General features: G+C 38.0%; 1 protein-coding gene across 1 annotated transcript; it reads left to right on the top strand.

Moving 5' to 3' along the window:
• The first annotated feature begins 389 nt into the window (after positions 1-389).
• Positions 390-21,411, top strand: LOC110465268 (WD repeat-containing protein 73-like). Its single transcript, XM_021520972.1, has 10 exons — positions 390-481; positions 3,006-3,073; positions 5,300-5,391; positions 9,911-9,999; positions 11,939-12,009; positions 13,594-13,639; positions 14,612-14,721; positions 15,403-15,719; positions 18,054-18,090; positions 18,838-21,411. Exons 1-10 carry the CDS (start codon positions 438-440, stop codon positions 19,086-19,088), a joined length of 1,125 nt encoding a protein of 374 aa, XP_021376647.1. The 5' UTR covers positions 390-437; the 3' UTR covers positions 19,089-21,411.
• The last annotated feature ends 1,860 nt before the right edge of the window (positions 21,412-23,271 follow it).

The following is a 23,271-nucleotide window of genomic DNA, read 5'->3' as shown; positions in this document are numbered from 1 at the left end:
ACCGTCTAAGAGTTGTTAAAATGTTTTGTTTTCTAGTTAACAAATTTGGTCTGAAGTTACATATATGCCAGTGTCATGTAACAAAAGAAACAGGTGAGCGATACAGGCCCTCTAGGCCTCTTGTTCGTCTGTTTGCGTTTGTCTGGAAAAACCCGGAAATGATTACAAACTGAGTCTCGTTGACGCTTAAATTTACGTTTTGTGTTTTCGTTCTAGACAATATCAAACTCCTTCATATGGGATATTTGTATATAAAATATCATAAAAAGTTAATTTAAATTGAAAGTGGGACATCGATATTTGGTGAAATTATCGAAAAATTATTTCCGGGTTATGCTTTAGATTTCTCGCTTTCACGCTGCATTAAAGCGTTGTGGTGATTACGATTATCATAAACATTTTACACGTGTTCTACGTATACATGTTGACGGGATACAATGATCGACGAAGCCGACGACTGGTTATTTGATTCCATAGCATTGTAAATATGTTATTATGTCACATAACACCTCACGGTTTTCATTTCAATTTGTTTTATGAAATTGACAGGATGAATGGAGCAGAAGCACAAAATATCCTAGCCCGAGTTTCCTCTGCACCAGACCTGTTTGACAGATATAGGCCTAGATGTCTGGTGTGGGACATCTATCTGTCAAAATGTCTAAGTCTGGTGTCAGGGCCAGAGGAAACTCGGGCTAATCACTATCATATCTTAATCAAACAGTAAAACTCACCATCCTGCTATCATCAGATTTTTTCTCAAAGATACAGTAGCATGTTACAGAAGTGTGTTTTGAGTCTTCAAAATTTTAGAAGGAATATACATAGTAGATCATGAAAATATGTTCCAAAAGGCACAAACGAACGTAACAAGAGGCAGTACCAGGACATTATTTAAACAGAGGAAATGTAAACTTGTCTACAGCAACAACTTCTGTAACAGGGTGATAGATATCTGGAATAAATTCCCAGACAATGTAAATTCTCCAAATCCGAACACTTTTAAGACGGACTCATTAAGTTTTGAAAAAAAAACCATCAGTTCGTATTTGAGGCACAGTGCTATCTGCATACCTGATTATATTTCTCCTTATTCAAGCGCATCACACCGGAGGTGTAAATACTGGATAATCAAAGTTTTTAACTGTGTCAAAATGCGCCCTAAGAAACTATAGCTTTCCATTGGCATCTACAACTATGTGAACTATGCATACTTTCTGTATTATAAGGCCTCTATTTTAGTGTTGATGTTCTACTGTTGTTAACATAATAATCAACATGTACAGAAGCTACAGATGCATACAACTACATCTACAAAGTATACATAGTCATATAAAAAGTGTAACCAGTCGTTCTTAACCACAAACCCCTAGTAATGAAAAATTGTGGTAGCAAAATTATTTAGATAGAATAAGCTAGGACACAGACTGGCATATATTTAAAGGTCCGATTAAATCAGGTCTAACAGCAGAAAAAATGGGGACCTACAAACTCTAGAAGGACATGAGCTATAAGTGAGCTTCCTTGTAACCAGCAGTCATGTGGCCAAGTCCCGCTATAGTGGTAGTACACTTCCCTCGGCCAAGTCCTGGGCCGGTATAGTGGTACTCTTCCCTCGGCCAAGTCCCACGATAGTGGTACACCTCCCCCGGCCAAGTCCCGGTATAGTGGTAGCCTTCCCTCGGCTAAGTCCCACTATAGTGGTACACCTCCCTAGGCCAAGTCCCGGTATAGTGGTAGCCTTCCCTCGGCTAAGTCCCGCTATAGTGGTACACCTCGCTCGGCCAAGTCCCGCTGTAGTGGTACACCTCCCTGGGCCAAGTCCCGCTATAGTGGTAGACTTCCCTCGGCCAAGTCCCACTATAGTGGAACACCTCCCCCGGCCAAGTCCCGGTATAGTGGTAGCCTTCCCTCGGCTAAGTCCCGCTATAGTGGTACACTTCCCTCGGGCAAGTCCCGCTATAGTGGTATACCTCCCTCGGCCAAGTCCTGCGCCGGTATAGTGGTACACTTCCCTAGGCCAAGTCCCGCTATAGTGGTACTCCTCCCTAGGCCAAGTCCTGTTATAATGGTTCACTTTCCTTGGCCAAGTCCAGCTATAGTTGTACACTTCCCTCGGCCAAGTCCCACTATAGTGGAACACCTCCCCCGGCCAAGTCCCGCTGTAGTGGTCCCACTCCCCGGACCAAGTCCCGCTATAGTGGTCCACCCCCCTCGGCCAAGCCCTGGGCCGGTATAGTGGTAGACTTCCCTCGGCCAAGTCCCGATATAGTGGTACACCTCCCTCAGCCAAGTCCCGCTGTAGTGGTACAACTCCCTGGGCCAAGTCCCGGTATAGTGGTACTCCTCCCTAGGCCAAGTCCTGTTATAATGGTTCACTTTCCTTGGCCAAGTCCAGCTATAGTTGTACACTTCCCTCGGCCTAGTCCTGTTATTGTGGTTCCCTTCCCTCGGCCAAGTCCCACTATAGTGGAACACCTCCCCCGGCCAAGTCCCGCTGTAGTGGCACAACTCCCTGGACCAAGTCCCGGTATAGTGGTACACCTCCCTCAGCCAAGTCCCGCTGTAGTGGTGCAACTCCCTGGACCAAGTCCCGCTATAGTGGTACACCTCCCTCGGCCAAGTCCTGGGCCGGTATAGTGGTACACTTCCCTCGGCCAAGTCCCGCTATAGTGGTACACCTCCCTAGGCCAAGTCCTGTTATAATGGTTCACTTCCCTTGGCCAAGTCCAGCTATAGTGGTACACTTCCCTCGGCCAAGTCCTGTTATAGTGTTACACCTCCATCGGCCAAGTCCCGTTATAGTGGTTCACTTCCCTCGGCCAAATCCCGCTATAGTGGTACATTTCCCTCAACCAAGTCCCGCCTTAATATAAGTATTTTTCTTAGTGAACTGATGATGTTATCTGCATTTTTATTTATCATCATCAAGACTGTATATATGAAGGCACCTTTTTTGAGAGAACTACCTGAAAATCTCTGATTTAAATCAATTTTACTTCCAGGTATCAGAATCTATATATGTATGATCTGCAGCATGGAATTACAGCTATGGACTGGATCGATGACAAAAGTGAGTATAGAATTTATTACTGCCTCAGACTATCAATATTTTTTTTCTAACACCTAGGTATTTTCAAATAGTTACTGTCTAATCGAAAATAATGCTGTAGGCACATTTGTAAAATAAAGTGCTAAATTAGACTCATATATGTACAATGTTTTCCAATGTCCTGTCTTATCATACAAATGTGTTATGTTCCACAGGGTGTCATGTTAGACAGGTTTCACTGTATCTTACATTAAATGGATGAGTATTGATATATAATCATGTGGTATAGATACATGTATATATCTAATAACTGTTTTATACAGCAAACTGTTCAAGGATCCATGCAGGAATAGAAAGTTAGATCCTTTTTTTTTAAAATAGGGGAAAATATGCTCTAGATATGTATAGGTGAATAACCCGTCAGGGGGAGGGTAGCTTCGAACCGACCACCAACTATGCATTAGAATAAAGTGTTTGTATGCCTGTTATAATATTGTATACTGTATATAATGTTGTTAAATATTGGCAGTGACAACATGAACACAGAAAGAATCACTTGATCAGTTGTCGAACTGACAGGCAATAAAAATAAAATAGAACCAAGACAGATAATCATGTGGTACGTAGTACATTTGTATTTCAGTTACAAGTGGGAGAATATTTAACTGAAACAGGGGAAAATAAAGCTGGAATAGGAGAGCAGAACTGGCCCATAATCGGCCGCAAAAAGGACCTGTATTATAGTGTGTACATCCGTGCTGGGTATAATTGGAAAATAATGTGAGAGGATATTAAAAATGAAAGGAGAGAGACCAATACAAACGTGAATAGAGGGGTAGGGGAGGTGGGTATTATCATAAATATTACATGCTTAAAGGCCCATCAACACAGGAGAGGTCATTCATTAGGGTCGATAAAACCAAATTTTAAGCTAAAATACTTCAATGTCAAAAGTGGCTATGGTGACTCATATATTTTGGAAAAGACTAACAGCTTTCAGATAGTTAAAAGTTATAGAGGTAGTTACTATTTCTAATAGAGATTTAACTCATTCACCCCTAACATTTTATAATGGACTATTCCAACCATTGAATTGGAAGAGTTCAAATGTGTCTTCAGGGGTGAATGAGTTATAAGGCATGTAACATTTTTATAGAAAATTTCCTTAGGTTGAAGGTCAGTGCAATCTAATAAAAAGTGTGTTAAGGTGAAAGGTTGTTGACCAGCTATGCATTGAAGCTGGTCTTAACATTTCAATACGAATGACCCATCTTGAGATGTAAATAGTGAAAAAACCACTTAAAAATATCATAAAAAAGCATCATTTTTTTTTAGAAAATATGAAATATACAACAGAAGTCCCAATAAAGGAGTGTAATGTGTTGTCTGTGCATTGATTCCAATGATTTTGCCACTGTTTTAGAATTAACAGGTGGTAGCAATAGATCTAGTTGAACTCATTCACCCCTTAAATTTCATAATGAACTATTCCAACCTTTGAACTGAAAGAGTCCAAATGTGTCTTCAGGGGACAGAAGGAGAGAAAGAATGGAAGAGAGACAGCTATGGGGAGGGGGATAGGAAAAATAGAAAGGGGATGTCAGTACGAAAGTGAAGAGCCGCCAGGATAAATGCATCCTCGAAATTCTAGGGGGTTATTATGGCTCTCACTTACGTTCTGTTCACCCCTGGAATATGTCATTACCAAATCAATAGCTCTGTACTCGCAATCTTCTTGATGACACAAAATGACTAGCTTGATCCTTTAATGTACATAAAAAGATCACACTGCAGGCCTAGGGTACAGGTGAAATTGATCAGCTTTGAAGTACAGGGTCGCTCCTCTGTAGCCTTCAAAGGACAGTTATCAGCCTAGTGATTGGTTAGTTTTCTTCACCTGAACCAATGAAATGGCTTAACCCTTTCACCACTGTAGACCATCATGGACTCTTCCAAATTAATGCATGGTAGAGTTCACTCAAGTTACATAGGGGTGAAAGGGTTAACATTCCAGGGGTATAGAGAATGTTAAAGAGTGTAGCCCCAGAATTATTTCGAGGATGGGGTAGATGAAGTTTGTTGTAAGAGAAAGAGGAGATTTATGGAGATACAGACTGCAGAACATGAAGTGAAAGTGCAGAGACTCATACAGATGGGGAGAAAAAGAGAGAGAGAATGAGGTAAAAAATACAGTAGAAGTGGAGGAAAGAAGTTTACATCTTACACAGTCCATGTTGTTCTTCACAGATGTATGTATCGCCACATCCAGTGGGAGTAAGCATGAGCTGGCTGAACTCCACCTTCCTGACAAACTCCTCAAAGCCAGCCAGGAGAAAGCCGTAAGTTACAATCTTAATTTACGTATACTTTTTATACACCCGTCAAATTTGATGGGAGTATTATGGTATGGGTTCGTCCGTCCGTCCGTCCGTCCGTCCGTCCATCCATCCATCCATCCTTTCGGCGTAAACTTTTGTCTGTCCGGCAATCTCCTCCTACATTTTTCGACGGATCTTTTTGAAACTTGCATTTGGTATACATTATAATCATGATATGATGTTGTGTCTCCCTTTATTTTGATTTCGACAATTTTTGCAAAAGTTATTCCCCTTTGTTTATTTCAGTATTTGATTTTTGTCCAGCAATCTCCTACATTTTTCAACGGATCTCTTTGAAACTTATTATATATTATCATCATGATATGAAGTTGTGTCTCCCTTAAAAGAATTTTGATTCAACGATTTTTGCAAAAGTAATTGCCCTTTGTTCATTTCAGTATTTGATTTTTTGTCTGGAGATTTTCTTCTACATTTTTTATAGCATGTTAGCTAACCACTCTTAGAATGATGCAGATCTTATTTCAATGTAAGAAAGTATATAACACTATATGGTATTCGACGGGCGTATATTGTTCTGCCCCGCGGTATTCTTGTTACCTGTTATATACAGTATCTCTTTAACCCTTTCACCACTGTAGACCATAATGGACTCATCCATATGAATGCATGGTAGAGTCTACTCAAGTTACATAGGGGTGAAAGGGTTAAATGTATACAGATAACTTCACTCAAGGCCAGGAACTCTATAATTCTGTTGTCAGTATAAATAATATACAGATAAATGTAGGTTTGGACTAGTACATAATTAAAATACTAAACTAACATTTATGATACAAATTGTTTTTTGTAAATTGGAAATCATGTTATGTTTTTATATGCCCGTCAAATTTGACGGAAGTATTATGGTATGGGGTTGTCCGTCCGTCCGGCGTAAACTTTTGTTTGTCCTGCAATCTCCTCCGGCACTTTTCGACCGATCTCTTTGAAACTTGGTATACATTTATAATCATGATATGTTGTTGTGTTTCCTTAAACAGAATTTTGATTCAACAATTTTTGCAAAAGTTATTGCCCTTTGTTTGTTTCAGTATTTGATTTTTGTCCGGCAATCTCCTCCTACATTTTTCAAAGGATCACTTTGAAACTCGGTATACATTAAAATCATGATATGAAGTTGTGTATCCCGCAAAAGAATTTTGATTCAACAATTTTTACAGAAGTTATTGCCCTTTGTTCATTTCAGTTTTTTGATTTTTTGTCTGGAGATTTTTATTTTGCATGTCAGCTAACCACTCTTAGAATGATGCAGATCTTATTTCATTGTAAGAAAGTATATAACACTATATGGCATTCCACGGGCGTATATTGTTCCGCCCCGTGGTACTCTTGTTTGTGTTTGAACTTGCTCACACTTTAATGTCCAACAATAATTCAATGTTACCAACTGATGCAAATTGCACCTCTGATTTTTTATACTCCACACAAAGTTGGATGTAAAAAGCAAATAAAGTTGGATGTATATATTATTTGCCTTGTGCATCCATCCAGTTTCTGGACCATTATCTCAGTCAAATTATGTTTTATGTAAGGACTTAAGACTTTGTATACATGTACACTACATGTATGTAGTACATTTTGATATATATATATATACACCCTGATAATTCATTATGGCGATAACAAAATAGGCACACCTCAACAACTACTTGACCTTTGACTTTGAACTCTGGTACTCAGGAATACAGCATATCCAGAACACCATCCTCGATATCCAGGGGTTATATGCTCCCTTTCGGTCTCGGAACCCCTGGACTATGTCATAGCAAAATCAAAGGCTCAATGTCCACTGCCTTGTGGATGAGACGTCAAGAAGGCTAGTTTGATCCTTTGATGTACAGTCGGGCGTTGTCCTCTGTAATCTTCAAAGGACAAGTATCAGCCTAGTGATTGGTCAGGATTTTTTTTACCTGACACCAATCAAATAGCTAGCTGCATGTCTTCAATTTTGCTATGACTTATTCCAGGGGTGCAGATCGAGAGCGAATGTGAGTGTAACCCCTGGCTATCGAGGATGCCTGGACACTCTATGTATAGACTTCAGACTTGGTTTGTTGGTAGAACATCATGAAAAATCACTGTGCATGTGTTGCATTCAAAAATGGGAACACAACAACCTCCGTTTGAACTTTTACCTTGATCTCAAGTACCAAAGTGCAGGTTTTGAGAGCATATTACATTCTGGTACTGTTTCATATGTATGAACTTCAGGTTCATTATGTAGGTACATCATGAGAAGTTACCATTTAAAATACCAAAATGGGAATGCAGCAACCTCTATTTCACCTTTGACATTATAAGTACCAAACTACAGGTTTCTGGATCATATACTGTACATACCACCGTTTCCTGTATGGACCTGAGACTTGGTGTTAAGGTACATTATCAAAAAGTGCTGTTTTCAGCACTATAAACAATGGACGCAGTAACCTCTCTTTGACCTTCAACTATGTAGGTACATTATATATATATGGACCTCAGACTATATAGGTACATTATATATATATATGGACCTCAGACTATAATGTTGGTACATTTTATATTTTATGGACCCCAGACTATGCAGGTACATTATATATATATGGACCTCAGACTTTGCAGGTACATTATATATATATGGACCTCAGACTATGTAGGTACATTATATATATATGGACCTCAGACTATGTAGGTACATTATATATATATGGACCTCAGACTATATAGGTACATTATATATATATGGACCTCAGACTATGTAGGTACATTATATATATATATGGACCTCAGACTATATAGGTACATTATATATATATGGACCACAGACTATGTAGGTACATTATATATATATGGACCTCAGACTTTGCAGGTACATTATATATATATGGACCTCAGACTATGCAGGTACATTATATATATGGACCTCAGACTATGTAGGTACATTATATATATATGGACCTCAGACTATGCAGGTACATTATATATATATATGGACCTCAGACTATGTAGGTACATTATATATATAAGGACCTCAGACTATATAGGTACATTATCAAAAAGTGCTGTTTTCAGCACTAAACAATGGACGCAGTAACCTCTCTTTGACCTTCAACTTTGTAGGTACAATATATATATGGACCACAGACTATATAGGTACATTATATATATATATATAAGGTACCTATATAGTCTTAGGTCCATATATATAATGTACCTATATAGTCTTAGGTCCATATATATAGAATGTACCTGCATAGTCTGGGGTCCATAAAATATAAAATGTACCAACATTATAGTCTGAGGTCCTTATATATATATATAGATCACAGTATATATATATATTATATATATATATGAACCTTCAACTATGTAGGTATATTATATATATATGGCCCTCAGACTATATAGGCACATTATATATATATGGCCCACAGTCTATATAGGTACATTATCAAAAAGTGCTGCTTTCAGCACTAAACAATGAACCCATGTACAGTAACCTCTCTTTGACCTTCAACTATGTAGGTATATTATATATATATGGCCCACAGTCTATATAGGTACATTATCAAAAAGTGCTGCTTTCAGCACTAAACAATGGACGCAGTAACCGCTCTTTGACCTTCAACTATGTAGGTACATCATATCTATATATGGACCTCAGACTTTGCAGGTACATTATATATATGGACCTCAGACTATGTAGGGACATTATATATATATGGCCCTCAGACTATATAGGCACATTATATATATATATGGACCTCAGACTAATGTTTTTATATGCCCGTCAAATTTGACGGGCATATAAAAACATTAGTCTGAGGTCCATGTATATATATAATGTACCGATATAGTCTGAGGTCCTTATATATATATATAGATCACAGTATATATATATATTATATATATATATGAACCTTCAACTATGTAGGTATATTATATATATATATAGATCACAGTATATATATATATTATATATATATGGACCTCAGACTATGTAGGTACATTATATATATATGGACCTCAGACTATGAGGTACATTATATATATATATGAACCTTCAACTATGTAGGTACATTATATATATATATGGACCTCAGACTATGAGGTACATTATGAGAAGGCACTTAAATGTGTTTCACATTGAAATGGGAACATGGCAACCTTTGTTTGACCTATCACCTTGACCTTATGTACTGATATAGAAATTTCTGGACAATGTCTACTACCCAAAGATAAATATACGGGACTGTACTTGGTGTGCATGCACATCATTTTTGAGTGGGAGTCACATACCAAAATTGAGTTGCTGCAACTTGTAGTTTCATATGAAATGTGGTGTGGGCCGGGGTATCCACCACCAGCCCTTCTTAGAGCTCAATATTGTTTATTGTATTGATATAAAGTAAAACACTATAACATTTTGAACAAGATTAAATTATTGCATTGATTAATTTTGCATACGAATCACTGTTTATAGGGTCTGATAAAGAACCGTGATTTCCACATGAATGCTGGCTGTTACTGTCCTCACAGAGTGGCCTGTCTTAAGCATGTCCCCAACTCAAGGTAAATATAATACATGATGTTGTCATACATGATACATATACGCTTTGAAAGAATTTAGTTAAATTAATACGAAAACAAAATAATAGGATTGATGTATTCAGTTCATGTTCAAGTATAAATTGGGACCTGTTTGTTGGCTTTTAATTGAGCTGGTCAATTTTATCCATGTACGATAGAAAATATCAAAAATTAAAAAAAAGATTGATGATGTTTATATTGAAAGAGTAAGCTTATTCTTATAAGTACATGTGTACCAGTAGATTTAATATGAGTGTAACATCACTGTACCCAAATCGGGACACTTTTTAGATTAGTATTAATGTTCTTTATACCATACTATCAGTTCCAAAAATGTTTGTTCATTTTTCATAAATAGATAGTATCCACTTTTCATCTGTATTACAAGTTGATATTTTGGGTGCGTGGTTCTATGAATAAAACCTGAAATACCATCAGGGTTACGTAGGCCCTTGATCCAGTGTAACTGTACCCTGAAAGGGACACCGGTAATATTCAGGAATAAACAATCAATATCAGCAGAAATGAAGACATATTTCCAATATTTTAGAATCAAACAGGGTTATGATTAAATTTCTTCTCCAAACTAGCATTAGTTTTGATAAAAGTACTTCTTTGCATTGAATGACAGTTTCTTGGGCCGTTTTCCTTCAAGTGTCCCGTTTTGGGTACTGTTCCGATTTGGGTATTGTCCCGATTTGGGTACAGTGACGATAGTGGAACTAGACTGGGTCGTTTGTCTGCGACTAGCTAGGTAGCTCAATTGGAAGAACATCCATCTAGAGCTCGATGGGTCATGGGTTTGAATCCTAGTCTAGGTTTGCAATTCTCTTTCTCCTAATTACATGAGGATATGCTTGCAAGACTTGATAAAGTCATAGTCAATTCTCTCAAACTACAATGTAGTTATCATGATCACTTATACCACAAAAGAAAAATTAACTTTGGTAGAAACACATAATTTGACTTCTCTGATCAAGAGAAAACTTGATATCAGATGTGATGTAGTTGTTTTGGGAGATCTATGTATATTAAGTCACCCCAATTAATTGACACCTAGGATTATTTGATTACCTGTTGTTTCCTAATAATTTGACAGCCATAACACATTACTATTTTGCAAAAAGATGGGTACCTAAGAACCACTTGCATATACACAACTGACAATCGTTACAGATTTATATGGTGTGAGAAATGGGTAAGAGACCTGAAGTGGGCTTCTCACATGATGACCAATATTGTACTCTTTAAAACCAATGATGCCAGAACTTGTTCTCTCAAGATTTTGTTTGAAACCTTAATTAAATAAAAAAAAGGACACAAATATCCCTATAATAACACCAGAGAAGTGTGGATTTCTAACATATGTATATAAATTAACCTATCTTTTGTATTGAATATGCTCAAAGAAAAAGGATCTAGGAATGTGTGAAAAAGTATCATAGAGAAAGAAGTCCTATAGAAGTCATATTTATCACATATTGTACTGTGTTATCCAATGAATATATACCTATGTCTTTTTTTTGTTTTGTGTATTAACCCATGTAAGATGACCTATCAGCCTTGTGATTGGTTGTAAGTTTCAATTGTGATGTCAAGCCTAGGACAAGTACATGACGTCACAGACTTACGCACTGGAGATAAAATGGTGGGATTTTGAAAATTGTCGTTTTACACGAATAATTGCCACAAATTTTGATTATGTGATAAAAAGGATTTTACACTCGTTTTCATTTCATATGAAATTTATGAAACTCGTCACAAATTTTTTACTTGCCAGAGGCTTGCTAAATTGAAAAATTCTTACGACTCATTTCATAAATCTCATATGAAATGGAAACTCATGTGAGATCCTATATTTATGATTTGTTTATAAACTATACCTTTAACACATACATGTATGTATCTGACGTCCACCCAGAACAATAGCTACCTGTCCTGACACAGAAGCATGTAAGATACAGTTCTGGAAGCTTGGCACTGACGACACTGGTAGGTGGATAATGCCTTTCTGTAATCTCAATCTAAAACATGATGGCTACGTGACAGATATATGTACTACATTGCGTGGTCAGGTGGCGTGGTGGATAACGCTCTTAATAATGCTTTTCACCAAGGCGACCAGGGTTCCATTCCCCAATCAGACGTGAAAAGGTATGGGGTCACCTGCCCGACCACGTGGGTTTTCTTTGGGTACTCTGGTTTCCTCCCATGTTAAGACCCCCGGCGCACTAATATCCAGGCCGACACGAGTGATTAATATAAGTTGAAATAACTTGTTTCATAATTGTTTTAAAAAAAAAAGTTTATAGTACATTGTATGAAGCCATTCGTGTTGTGTTGTACTGCTATTCAGATAATAAGGCAGGTGATACTATTTTATGAAATGTGAAGTGCAAATATTAAAGACACATCTTCAGACAAGACCATTTTACAATCTTTTTTCAGAATCTCTGTTTCGAAATTTGTACTTAATTTTTTTTTATCCCCCACTTTCACCGAAACGGGGGATATTAGTTTGGGTTTGTCTGTCTGTCTGTCACACTTTGTTTCTATGCAATAACTACAACAAATGTTAACTGATTTTCTTCAAACTTGGTCACAGGGTTAAATACCTTCAGGGTTAGGCCAAGTTCGATGACCACTTTCAGCGAACCACATTTAGCGGAGTTATGGCCCCTTGAATAATGAAAAACGTAATTATGTGCTTGGTTAAAAGTTGTTTCTGTGCAATAACTACAACTAATTAAATGTTAACCGATTTTCTTCAAACTTGGTTACAGGGTGAAATGCCTTAAGGGCTCAGCCAAGTACGATGACCAGCAGACTTTATTTGGCAGAGTAATGGCCCCTTGAATAATGAAAAACGTCATTATCTGCCGTTTCTGTTCATTAACTCTGGCAAATATTATCCGATTGTCTTCAAACTTAGTAACAGGGTTCAACACATTAAGGGTGCGGCCAAGTTTGACAACCATTTTTATCAGACTCCATTTGGCAGAGTTATGGCCCCTTGATTAATGAAAAACGTCATTATCTGCATTTTAGCCAAATTCCGTCAAACTTGATAACAATTTAATATTTAATGTTTGTGTTCCTCTGTCTTTCCACCCATCTCGGGCTTTTTGGATTTCGTGTGCTAATTGTTGTAGATATTGTTAAGATGTTTCAACCAAATTCCTTATGCACATCCAATCCAATTCATGCAAAGTTTGCCAACTGATGTGATTTGTGCATATTTACGGATAATCGATGAGGTATAGGGCTTTTTTTTTCTTCAAGTTTCAAGCTATACATTATGTCTCAACAGCAAGGTACTCACATGTTTAAACCTAACCTCAATATTGTTAACCTATAATATGTCCTGCCAGTGGGGGATATAAATTCCAGGAATTTGCTTGTTATCCATGCTTTATACATTGTTCATCAGAAAATTATAATTAAATTGGAACATATTTATTAATTTTCATGTGAGAATTAACATGTTGTAAATAATGTAGGTATGGTGTGGTTTGGTATCAGTGAGGTTCACCAGTTATTCTTAAGTAAAACAGTTAATTTGTTCATATTTTTCAGATGTGATAAGAAATATATCAACTGTAGAGAATACTCATAGTAAAGGGTAGGTAACTCTGCCAGTGCTGTTGACAGCCATAACATAACAACATAAATGGGTCTTTATCGTTGAGGGGACAGAACTGGACTCTTTCATGCCCAGGGGTTAAGGAAAGGGAATTCCACCCGAGGGGTTTTCAAATTTGGAAAATCTCGAGGCTTTGTCAAGGGTTTTGCCAAATTTTAAAATCCCGGACTGGCCATCGTTTTGAAAATATCATTTTTCCCCCCAAGCTTTTTAGACGAAAACGAATTAGCCAGCCAGATTAAGCGTATCCCATATTTGTAAACAATGTTTGGGCAGAAGAACGGTTTTAATTTCATTATGTCACCTTTTCCGCATTGCGGCATGGAAGAGTTCCAAATTTCACGTCATTGTTGAGCCGTTGTGACGTCACATCACGTGAAATTGGGTGTATTAGATAGAAATTTCCTACACCCCTTTCTTACCCTGGACAGCTCTATCTTACACACACGGAAATGAGAGAAGTATATGTATATAAGCAGCTAACTACTAAAGTGATATATGAAAAAATAATTTAAAAAAATGTTAAGTTTCTTTTGATTTTTAATCTGCATTAAGAGGTTGAGTGAGAAATTGAAAATTTTAGAGTTAGCTGGATTTGTGGATATCAGGTGGCTGTTGGGAGGTGCTGCTGCTTTGGGTATAGATATATGGTAGTGTAGGGGATGAAGTAAATTTTTCGGGCTTGGAGTCATAGATTGTTTTTGGGTTTAAGGATTGGTGGGACTTGGGGATGCACAGGTGTTTAGTTTGTAGATGAGATAGGGATAGTAGGTCCGAAGGGTGTTTATAGAGGTACAGCTTTGACGGGCCGAGTGGTGAGAAGAAAGTTTGGGATTTTGATCATAGTAGGTGTACATGTATATGTATGAGATATTATTTGCCATATACAACCAATCAAGTGATGGGTAAAGATAAATCTGTAATGTGTTTCAATCTGGTCTTGTTTGACAGAAGCCCAGCTCACATCACCCCTGTACCAGGTACAGAGAACCTGGTGTTTGGGTCTCACCTGGATAATCTATGTACAGTCGACAGTAACACAGGACAGGTCAGCTGTACAGGTAAGGACATTGGTTTACCATTAAATGTCAAAGTCTCTTTTGAAAATCAAAAGTCCAATAATTTGTTGTATTGATACGAATTAGGGCAATAGACAAGTGTAAAAGATGTCAGCTGTACGGAATTTCCCTTTAGCTCAGCGGTAGAGCATCAGGCTGGAGAGGCAAGGGTCGCAGGTTCGAGCCCCAGCGACAGCACTATCTTTATCACTATATCTGGTCCTACTACAAAATGCTGCCGTTGACCCTCTCTGTTCAAGTTAGGAGTAGGTATACCCGTAGCGGGGAGTCGCAGAGCCTGGGTTGGTGTTAGAAAAATGAGGGGAATAGTGTACAAGATGTACATTGATTAGGTTGCCTTACAAGCGTCAGCTGTACAGAATTTTCCTTTAGCTAAGCTGTATATAGCATCTGGCTGGAGAGCCAAGGGTTGCAGGTTCAAGCCCATGCGGCGGCACAATCTTTATCACTATATCTCATCCTACTACAAATGTAGTTAATTGACAGATCATCATATTTCATTTTTCTAAAATTTTATAACCTCCAAATCACCCAGCTACATGTTAAAACCTATGAAATAATTTGAAATTGATTACTTACACATACCCAGTGAATTTTGTTTAATATGATTATCATATATATATATACAGGGATTGTACTATTTATAGGTATCCTATGTTGTAGGCTGTCAAAGATCTGAGAGGATTAGCTCTATGGACTTTACAGATAGCAACACATTAATATGCTGTTGTCAAGAAACCGGTGAACTTGTCACCTTTGACCTTAGAGAAGACTTGACAAAGGTCAAACAGGAACACACAAATAATATTTCTTTAGATCAAAAATGTTTCTGGACAAGTACTGTGACTGAATTCGGTGTACTCAAATTGTCATCTACTGGTGAAGTTAGAAGGGTTGAAAAGCACAATTGGAGTACAGATGTCGGTCGCTGGAACACAGAACTGAATCTGTTATCAGACTTCAGTAACCTGACAATAAATGTAAGTAGCTGATTAAGTGCTTGGAGCTAAAAGTTGGAGTAATCTTTTCCTGATGATGTTCTATCCTTTAGAGTACAAATATATACATGTAGCTGCATCAACATTAAGTTTTTGTGTTTAACTTTAATTTGTTTCACTTCAAGTACAAGTGCTAGACCAACCAAACTTGAACCAAAGATGCATCCTAGGTAGTACATCTCAACCCATGCATTACCTGCTTGATGCGGCCTACCTTTCATAGTCCATTGACTTAATTGTCAGCATCTCCATCAACATTAAGTTTTTGTGTTTGAGTTAGTTTTCTCTGATATGTGCATTGATGGTCAAAGCGGGGCACAGGCGAGACATATCAATCTGAATGGCTTGTACTAAATGGCCACACTCTACCAGGTAGTCATATAATGACACACATATCTACCATTTTGGAAAGGAAGTTTTAAGCTGAATGTCATCAAAAAGAAGAATTTGTACCATAAGTCTTTCCAGGGGATCTTCAGCTTTTGTGGCTGATTTTATGCTTACTTAGCATCTTTGAATGATTGTTTCTACCATTCAAGTGCCTTTTATTTTAGGATTTAATTAACACTTGCTAATTTTTGGTTTCAAAATAAATACAAAATTAAATTACTCCAAAAAAGGGAACATGCAGTGATTACTTTGTCTGTGGTCATGCAGTGGGGAAGCTTAAGGTGGTGTACAGTTTCAGCAAAAAACAGATTTATCTTTTAAAGAAATTTTAAGATGATTATGAAACTTGCCAAGTACTCTGACAACCACTGGATTCCCATCCTCAAGGTTAGTCCTTGGTCACATTTGTAAAAACTCAATAAATCTGATGAGATCTGATTTGCTGATAATTTCCAGATGATAAAAATAAATCAAAATATGTGAAAAAGAATTTGGTGACCTACCTAACCATATGGGTCTTCCTCAATCGCTTGGTACTCTGATTTCCTCATTCTCTGGGTACACATGTTTCCTCAGTCTCTGGATACACTGGTTCTCCCTATATCTCGGTACTCATGTTTCTTCTATCTCTGTGTACTCAGGTTTCCTCAATCTCTAGATACTCCTGTTTTCTGCAATCTCTAGAAACTCTGGTTTCCTCATTCTCTGGGCACTCATGTTCCCTCAGTCTCTGAGTACTCTTGTTTCCTCAATCTTCGGGTTCTTTTGTTTCCTCAATCTCTGAGTAATCCTGTTTCCTCAACCTGTGGGAACTCAGGTTCCCTCAATCTCTGTGTACTCTGTTTTGCTCAATCTGTGGGTAATCAGTTTCCCTCAATCTCTAGGTACTCTGCTTTCTTCAATCTGTGGGTACTCAGGTTCCCTCAATCTCTGGGTACTCTGTTTTCCTCAATCACTGGGTACTCAGGTTCCCTCAGTCTTTGGGTACACTGGTTCCCTCAAATTCCTGGTACTCAGGTTCCCTCAGTCTCTAGGTAAACTGGCTCCCTTAATGTCTGCGTACTCTGATTTCCTCAATCTCTGGGTACTCCTGTTTTCCAAATCTCTTGGTACTCTTATTTCCTTAATCTCTGGGTTCTCAGGTTCCCTCAGTCTTTGGGTACACTGGTTCCCTTAATTTCTGGGTACTCTGGTTTCCTCAATCTCTTGGTACTCCTGTTTCAACAATCTCTTGGTACTCTTATTTCCTCAATCTCTTGGTACTCCTGTTTCCTCAATCTCTTGGTACTCTTATTTCCTCAATCACTGGGTACTCAGGTTCCCTCAGTCTCTGGGAAAACTGGTTCCCTTAATATCTGCGTGCTCTGATTTCCTCATTCCGAGGGTGTAATTCCCCTATCCTACAACCTTGGGCATGAAAGAGTATTTTGCTCTCATTCCAACTAACAGAATATTTAAAATCCGAAACCATGAAAATGCGTTTCGACTGGCTACCATTTTGAAAATATCAATTTTTCGCCTGAGGTTTTTAAACGAAAACGAATCAGTCAGTCAGATTAAGCATACCCTATATTTGCCAACGAAGTTTGCGATGATAAATTAATCTCATCTTTCTAATTTGTACGGTGAATATATTGTAAAAGGTTTTAATTTCGTCACGTCATTGTTGGGCCATTGTGACGTCACGTCACGTCACGTGAAATGGGGTGTAGGATAGACATTTACTTCACCCCTTTCTTACCCTGGACAGCTCTATCTTACACACATGGAAATGAGAGAGTAAAATATACCCCAATGGTGATTAAAGAGAAAAAGTCTGGTCTGCAACGTTAATTAGCTGGCTCATTGAGATTTTCTGTCCGGGTTGATACATTCCTCAACTTACTTGTAATCATTTCACAGGCAACTCTTGTCTCTTTTTTCCAGGCTTTACCTAGAAATGAAGACACAGTTTACATATCTGGTAAGTCAGCATATTTTAAATACACAATAAGGGGACATACAATTTCACCTTAGGCTGCCCCTAATAATTTATTATGTCAAGTATCGGATGACTGTCATCCTCGATATCCAGGGGTTACGCTCACTTTCGCTCTCTGCCCCCTGGAATATGTCATATATCGAAGGCTCGGTGTGTAATACCTTGTGGACTAGATGAGAAGGCTAGTTTGATACTTTGATACTTCAATTTTGCTATGACATAATACAGGGGTCTAGAGAGCGAAATTGAGCGTAACCCCAGTATATAGAGGATAGATGTCTGTCTACTAAAATTCTAGAAAAGTGTTATAGGGAGATATATATATATATCAAAAACATCACAAAGGCATTCAGCAATAAGAGCAGTCATTGAATAGTTAAAACCTGTCACTCATTTCTGCGAATTCTACACTACATGAATGATCTACTCCTCTAATGAAAACTTGAAATAAACGTGCTCGAATTCAAATCTTTGCACAGTAATTTTTCTTTTGATTCTGATAAAACTTTTATCTTGTTTAAGCATTTTGTACACATACATCTCAGACACATACATTCTTTAAGTGTCCTGGATCTTTTAATTTACCTTAGAATTGTTTATATTTGCACAATTGTGTTTTGCATTCGATGTTATTAATAAAATTATCATACAGTGTGTATGAATCATGAACATTTGATTTGCTTTAAAAATGACCACAATATTTTGTACATGTACTTTCTGATTTTCCAGGTTTTGACAGTAACGTATATATATTTAATCTACCTATGCTGTCCAGTATGGGAAGTCAGACTGACCACCAGGTGTCCAAACCAGTATTCAAACATGAAGGTCACATGCAAAATGCAAGAATGGACACTCAGGCCAAATTGTTGACCACTGTCACCCACATCCTCCATCCATTGCAACACGATCTTGTCCTGTCAGCAGCCACAGATGGTTCACTGCATGCATGGCAGTTCAATGACTGTACTGATAAATGAGAACATTAAGCTGAATGTATTGATTAGCTTATCAGGACTGTTTACAAAAATCTAGCAAAGTCCTTCAATTTCCCATTGAGATATATCGACAATGTGCTGTCTTTTAATCACAAGAAATTAACTGACTACATCGATCGTATATACAATTTGTACCTTCAAGAGCTTGAAATCAGACACCACACTCTCTTCAACTTCGGCCGCTTTCCTCGATCATTACTTGCATAATGACGGCTTACTACTAAGCTGTGCATCAAGCGGGACGATTTCCTCTTCCCGATCGTGAACTTTCCTGATAGCAACATGCCTGCTTCCCCTACCTACAGTGTTTACATGTTGCAGTTGACTGGGTACTTAAAAGCTTGTTCCGAATACCAGGATTTCTGTGGTCGATGTCAACTGCTGACGGACACACTTACAACACAGGTTTTCCAAAGAAACAGTTTGAAGTTCGCCATCAGGATCTCACAGAGATACATGTATATGTTTTTTCTTTGTGCGATGTGAAGGTCTATGTTTACGGTTATACACATTAGATTGCCTTGTGGTTTCGTCTCATTGCCCGAGTTCGCGATGTTAGGACGTGGCATTACTTGGATTTATTTATGTAAATTCAAGGTTCTATCACTAAAAGAGTCAGTGATATGTGTTCATTTACCTCCATGCTCTATAGACATTATAGCTTTGAATGGAATGAACAGAATTTTATGTTTTGCACGTAAATTGTATCGGTCAAGAAACTACATTAAACCTTTTTTCGGGATTCCATATTTCACTTGAAATGTTTCACTTCGATAAAACCGTTGCTACAATAATTATGAAGTGGTATTTAAGACAGCAATTGGCCTCCACACAAATATAATGTTTTTGGCTCACCTGTCCGAAGGGCAAGTGAGTTTATGTCATGGCGCAGCGTCCGTCGTCCGTCCGTAAAGTTTTCCTTTCAAACGCCAATTTTCCTAAACGGCTTAGTGGATTTTACCATTAGAGGGATTTGGTCAAAATTTGGCCTTGAGTATCCTTGAGCAAAAGGGACTAATTTTATTTAAACGAAGGGTATGGTCCCTCGAAGTACAGAGGGGCGGGACCAATTATGGGAATTTGAGGTTTAAATCCTCGAAGTCCTTCTTCTTACGTACCATTGAGGTGGTCGGGAGGTGCAGTGGATAGCGCACTTGCCTTTAACCAAGGCTGCCGGGGTTCGATTCCCCGATCGGACGTGAAAAGGTGTTGGGGTTAACTGTCCGATCACGAGGGTTTTCTCCAGTTACTCCGATTTCCTCCCACATTAAGACCCCCGCGCGCTAACGCCCGGGTTAACAAGAGTGTTTAATATAAGTTCAAATAACCTGTTTCATAATTGATGTAAAATAAATTAAATTTATGTTTCCAAATTTGGCCTGGAGCATCCTTCGGCAACAGTACGGGGGATAACCGATTGCGGGTAACTGTAGATACTCGCATCAAGCATAGCGGAGAGCGCAAACGGCGAGTATTAACTGACGTGAATTTTCGAAGCAAGTTGTTTTAGTAATCTGAATCGATGAGCTAGTGATGATGTGAGTAAATAAGTTAAAATGACATCGTCGATGAAGATAACTGTAAATAAATGATGTTGGTAACAGATAAGACAGTTTCAGCCGCGATGTGTCGCTGCAAATGATTAGCGCAACATCAAATACTCGCCCATTACAGCCTTTCATCTCTGTAGCACATAGTCAAATGAAGTTGTCAGTACCTTGCTATCAGTCGGTGGTTTTCCTCGGGGAATGTAGTTTCTTTATCAGTCTATCGGAGATTACAACATTTTGTTGAATATCAATCTCGAGTAATATCATGAAAAAAGGCGGTGGCATTATTTAAATACTTATAATCAAATGCAATGACATCAACGTGAACATTTTGGCACAAAGACGCTTTGGAATTAGATGAGGACATATCACGGATCTAAATCCGTGGACATATGAATTATTTACACTTTAAGCACCTTTTCCTTGTCTTCTTTTATCTCTAGATTATTAAAAATAAAGCAAAACAATATGAACAAGGTTTTTTTTGTTTGCAATTTGTACTTTGTTCTACAGCAAATAACTTCCTCTATTCTTTTCAAGATCCTAATGACCTGAACCGCCTGAGTGAGCTTTTTGTATGATTTTTTTTGCTGCAGGATACACAATGAAATATTTTTACCTGGCGAATCGCTTTTTGGTGAAAGTTCAATTAATGGTTCCTGTCAAATAGTTCCATGCCTAAAGGAATGACTTGATGAAATGCACCTCTATATAAAGTAGGGTTGTCAAACCGGTCGAATTTTAGTAACCAATCAATCAAACAATAAACAACAATAAATGTGTTGTATGTTTAGTAAATGTCTTGTTCGAAACGTATTACTTATAAATTATTACGACAGTTTACTCAAGTAAGTTCTCAGCAAATAAATTCAGTAAATACATGTAACCTTAATGAGTATAGTTTATGAGCACCGAATGGTCAGAATAAAATGGGACGGACTAAATCTATGCGATGTTATATGCGGTAATATTGATTTTCAGAAACATAATTTGATCGACATATTGATTCATAGATTATTGCACCTCTTTTAATGTTTCACTGATGTACCTATTGCAATTGTGTACTCTTGACATTATTTTTACGTCTCGCCCTCACGCACTCTGCCCAAGCGGCCCCGGCAGTTAAAAGGTTAATAAAAAGCAATTTTGTACCTGTTGGCAAAATTGACATTTCACACTTTAAAAAGTGTATACAAGCGTTTCAAGGCTTTGTCAAGGCTCGCCTGAAAGCAGCATCGGAAACGAACAATTCTAGTAGGTACAGTGTAGTAAAAATAGAGAATATTGGTACAAATTCATGAGAACAGAACGAAAAGTATTGATAACTTTTCCGTCTGTCATTTCGTTTGATAGAAAATTAGGCTGATAGATCCATCAGTCAATATTGATTTATTATAACGTGTTTGTGATTTAAACCGCATTTTGCAAAACAGTTACCCTCATCATACTCCGACAGATACCCACATCCTTACGATGTTAACACTTTCAGTTACAGGTACCAACATCACACACACTTTTTTATGCCCGATATCTCAATACTAAAGGCTACTTTCGAAGAGCGTATTTTTAAAGGCTCCGTCGTTTATATATACCATTAAGTGAATGACCTTGACCAATTTTCAAGGTCACAGGGGTCAAATGTCGTAAAATCTTCAAACGATTTCTTCTCAATAACCAAAAGACCCAGGGTACTGAAGTTCGACCTGTAGCATGCTGGGGTGAAGGACTACCAAGTTAGTTCAAATGAATGACCTTGACCAACTTTCAATGTCACAGGGGTCAAATGTCGTAAAATCTTCAAACGATTTCTTCTCAATAACCTAAAGACCCAGGGTACTGATATTCGGCCTGTAGCATGCTGGGATGAAGGACTACCAAGTTAGTTCAAATGAATGACCTTGACCCACTTTCAAGGTCAAAGGGGTCAAATGTCGTAAAATCTTCAAACGACTTTTCAATAACCAAAAGGCCCAGGGTACGGATATTGGGCCTGTATCATGCTGGGATGAAGGGCTACCAAGTTGTCGTAAATGAATGACATTGACCCACTTTCAAGGTCACTGGGGTCAGATGTCTTAAAATCTTTAAACAACTTCTTCTCAATAACCAAAAGGCCCAGGGTACTGATATTGGGCCTGTAGCATGCTCGGATGAAGGGCTACCAAGTTTATTCAAATGAATGACCTTGACCAACTTTCAATGTCACAGGGGTCAAAAGTCGTAAAATCTTCAAACGACTTCTCAATAACCAAAAGGCCCAGGGTACTGATATTGGGCTTGTAGCATGCTCGGATGAGTAATAGGTTCTTATAAAATCCTAAGATTACAAGTGTTAGATTATTAACAGGTGAGCGATGCAGGCCCATTGGGCCTCTTGTTCTGTATTGGCAGACATTTTCCTGTATTGGCCGACTTTTGGATATGTATTGCTCAGGGCCAATTTTTCTGTTTCGCGACATTAACAAACTAGTTTACAGCTCTCAGGCTGTAAGCAGATTTCCGGTTTATACGAGCTATGATTTGGGATCATATTATCTTGATCATAGTTGTTTTTAGTTTTTTTTGTGTAAAGGTAATGTTAAGTGAGTGCAATTATGTCAAAGCCATACAACCAA

The sequence above is a fragment of the Mizuhopecten yessoensis genome, unplaced genomic scaffold (assembly GCF_002113885.1).
Source record: "Mizuhopecten yessoensis strain PY_sf001 unplaced genomic scaffold, ASM211388v2 scaffold11067, whole genome shotgun sequence".
In the NCBI taxonomy this organism is placed as follows: Eukaryota; Metazoa; Mollusca; class Bivalvia; order Pectinida; family Pectinidae; genus Mizuhopecten; species Mizuhopecten yessoensis.
The sequence above is the reverse complement of the archived record's forward strand: the minus strand, read 5'-3'. Positions and strand labels throughout refer to the sequence as shown.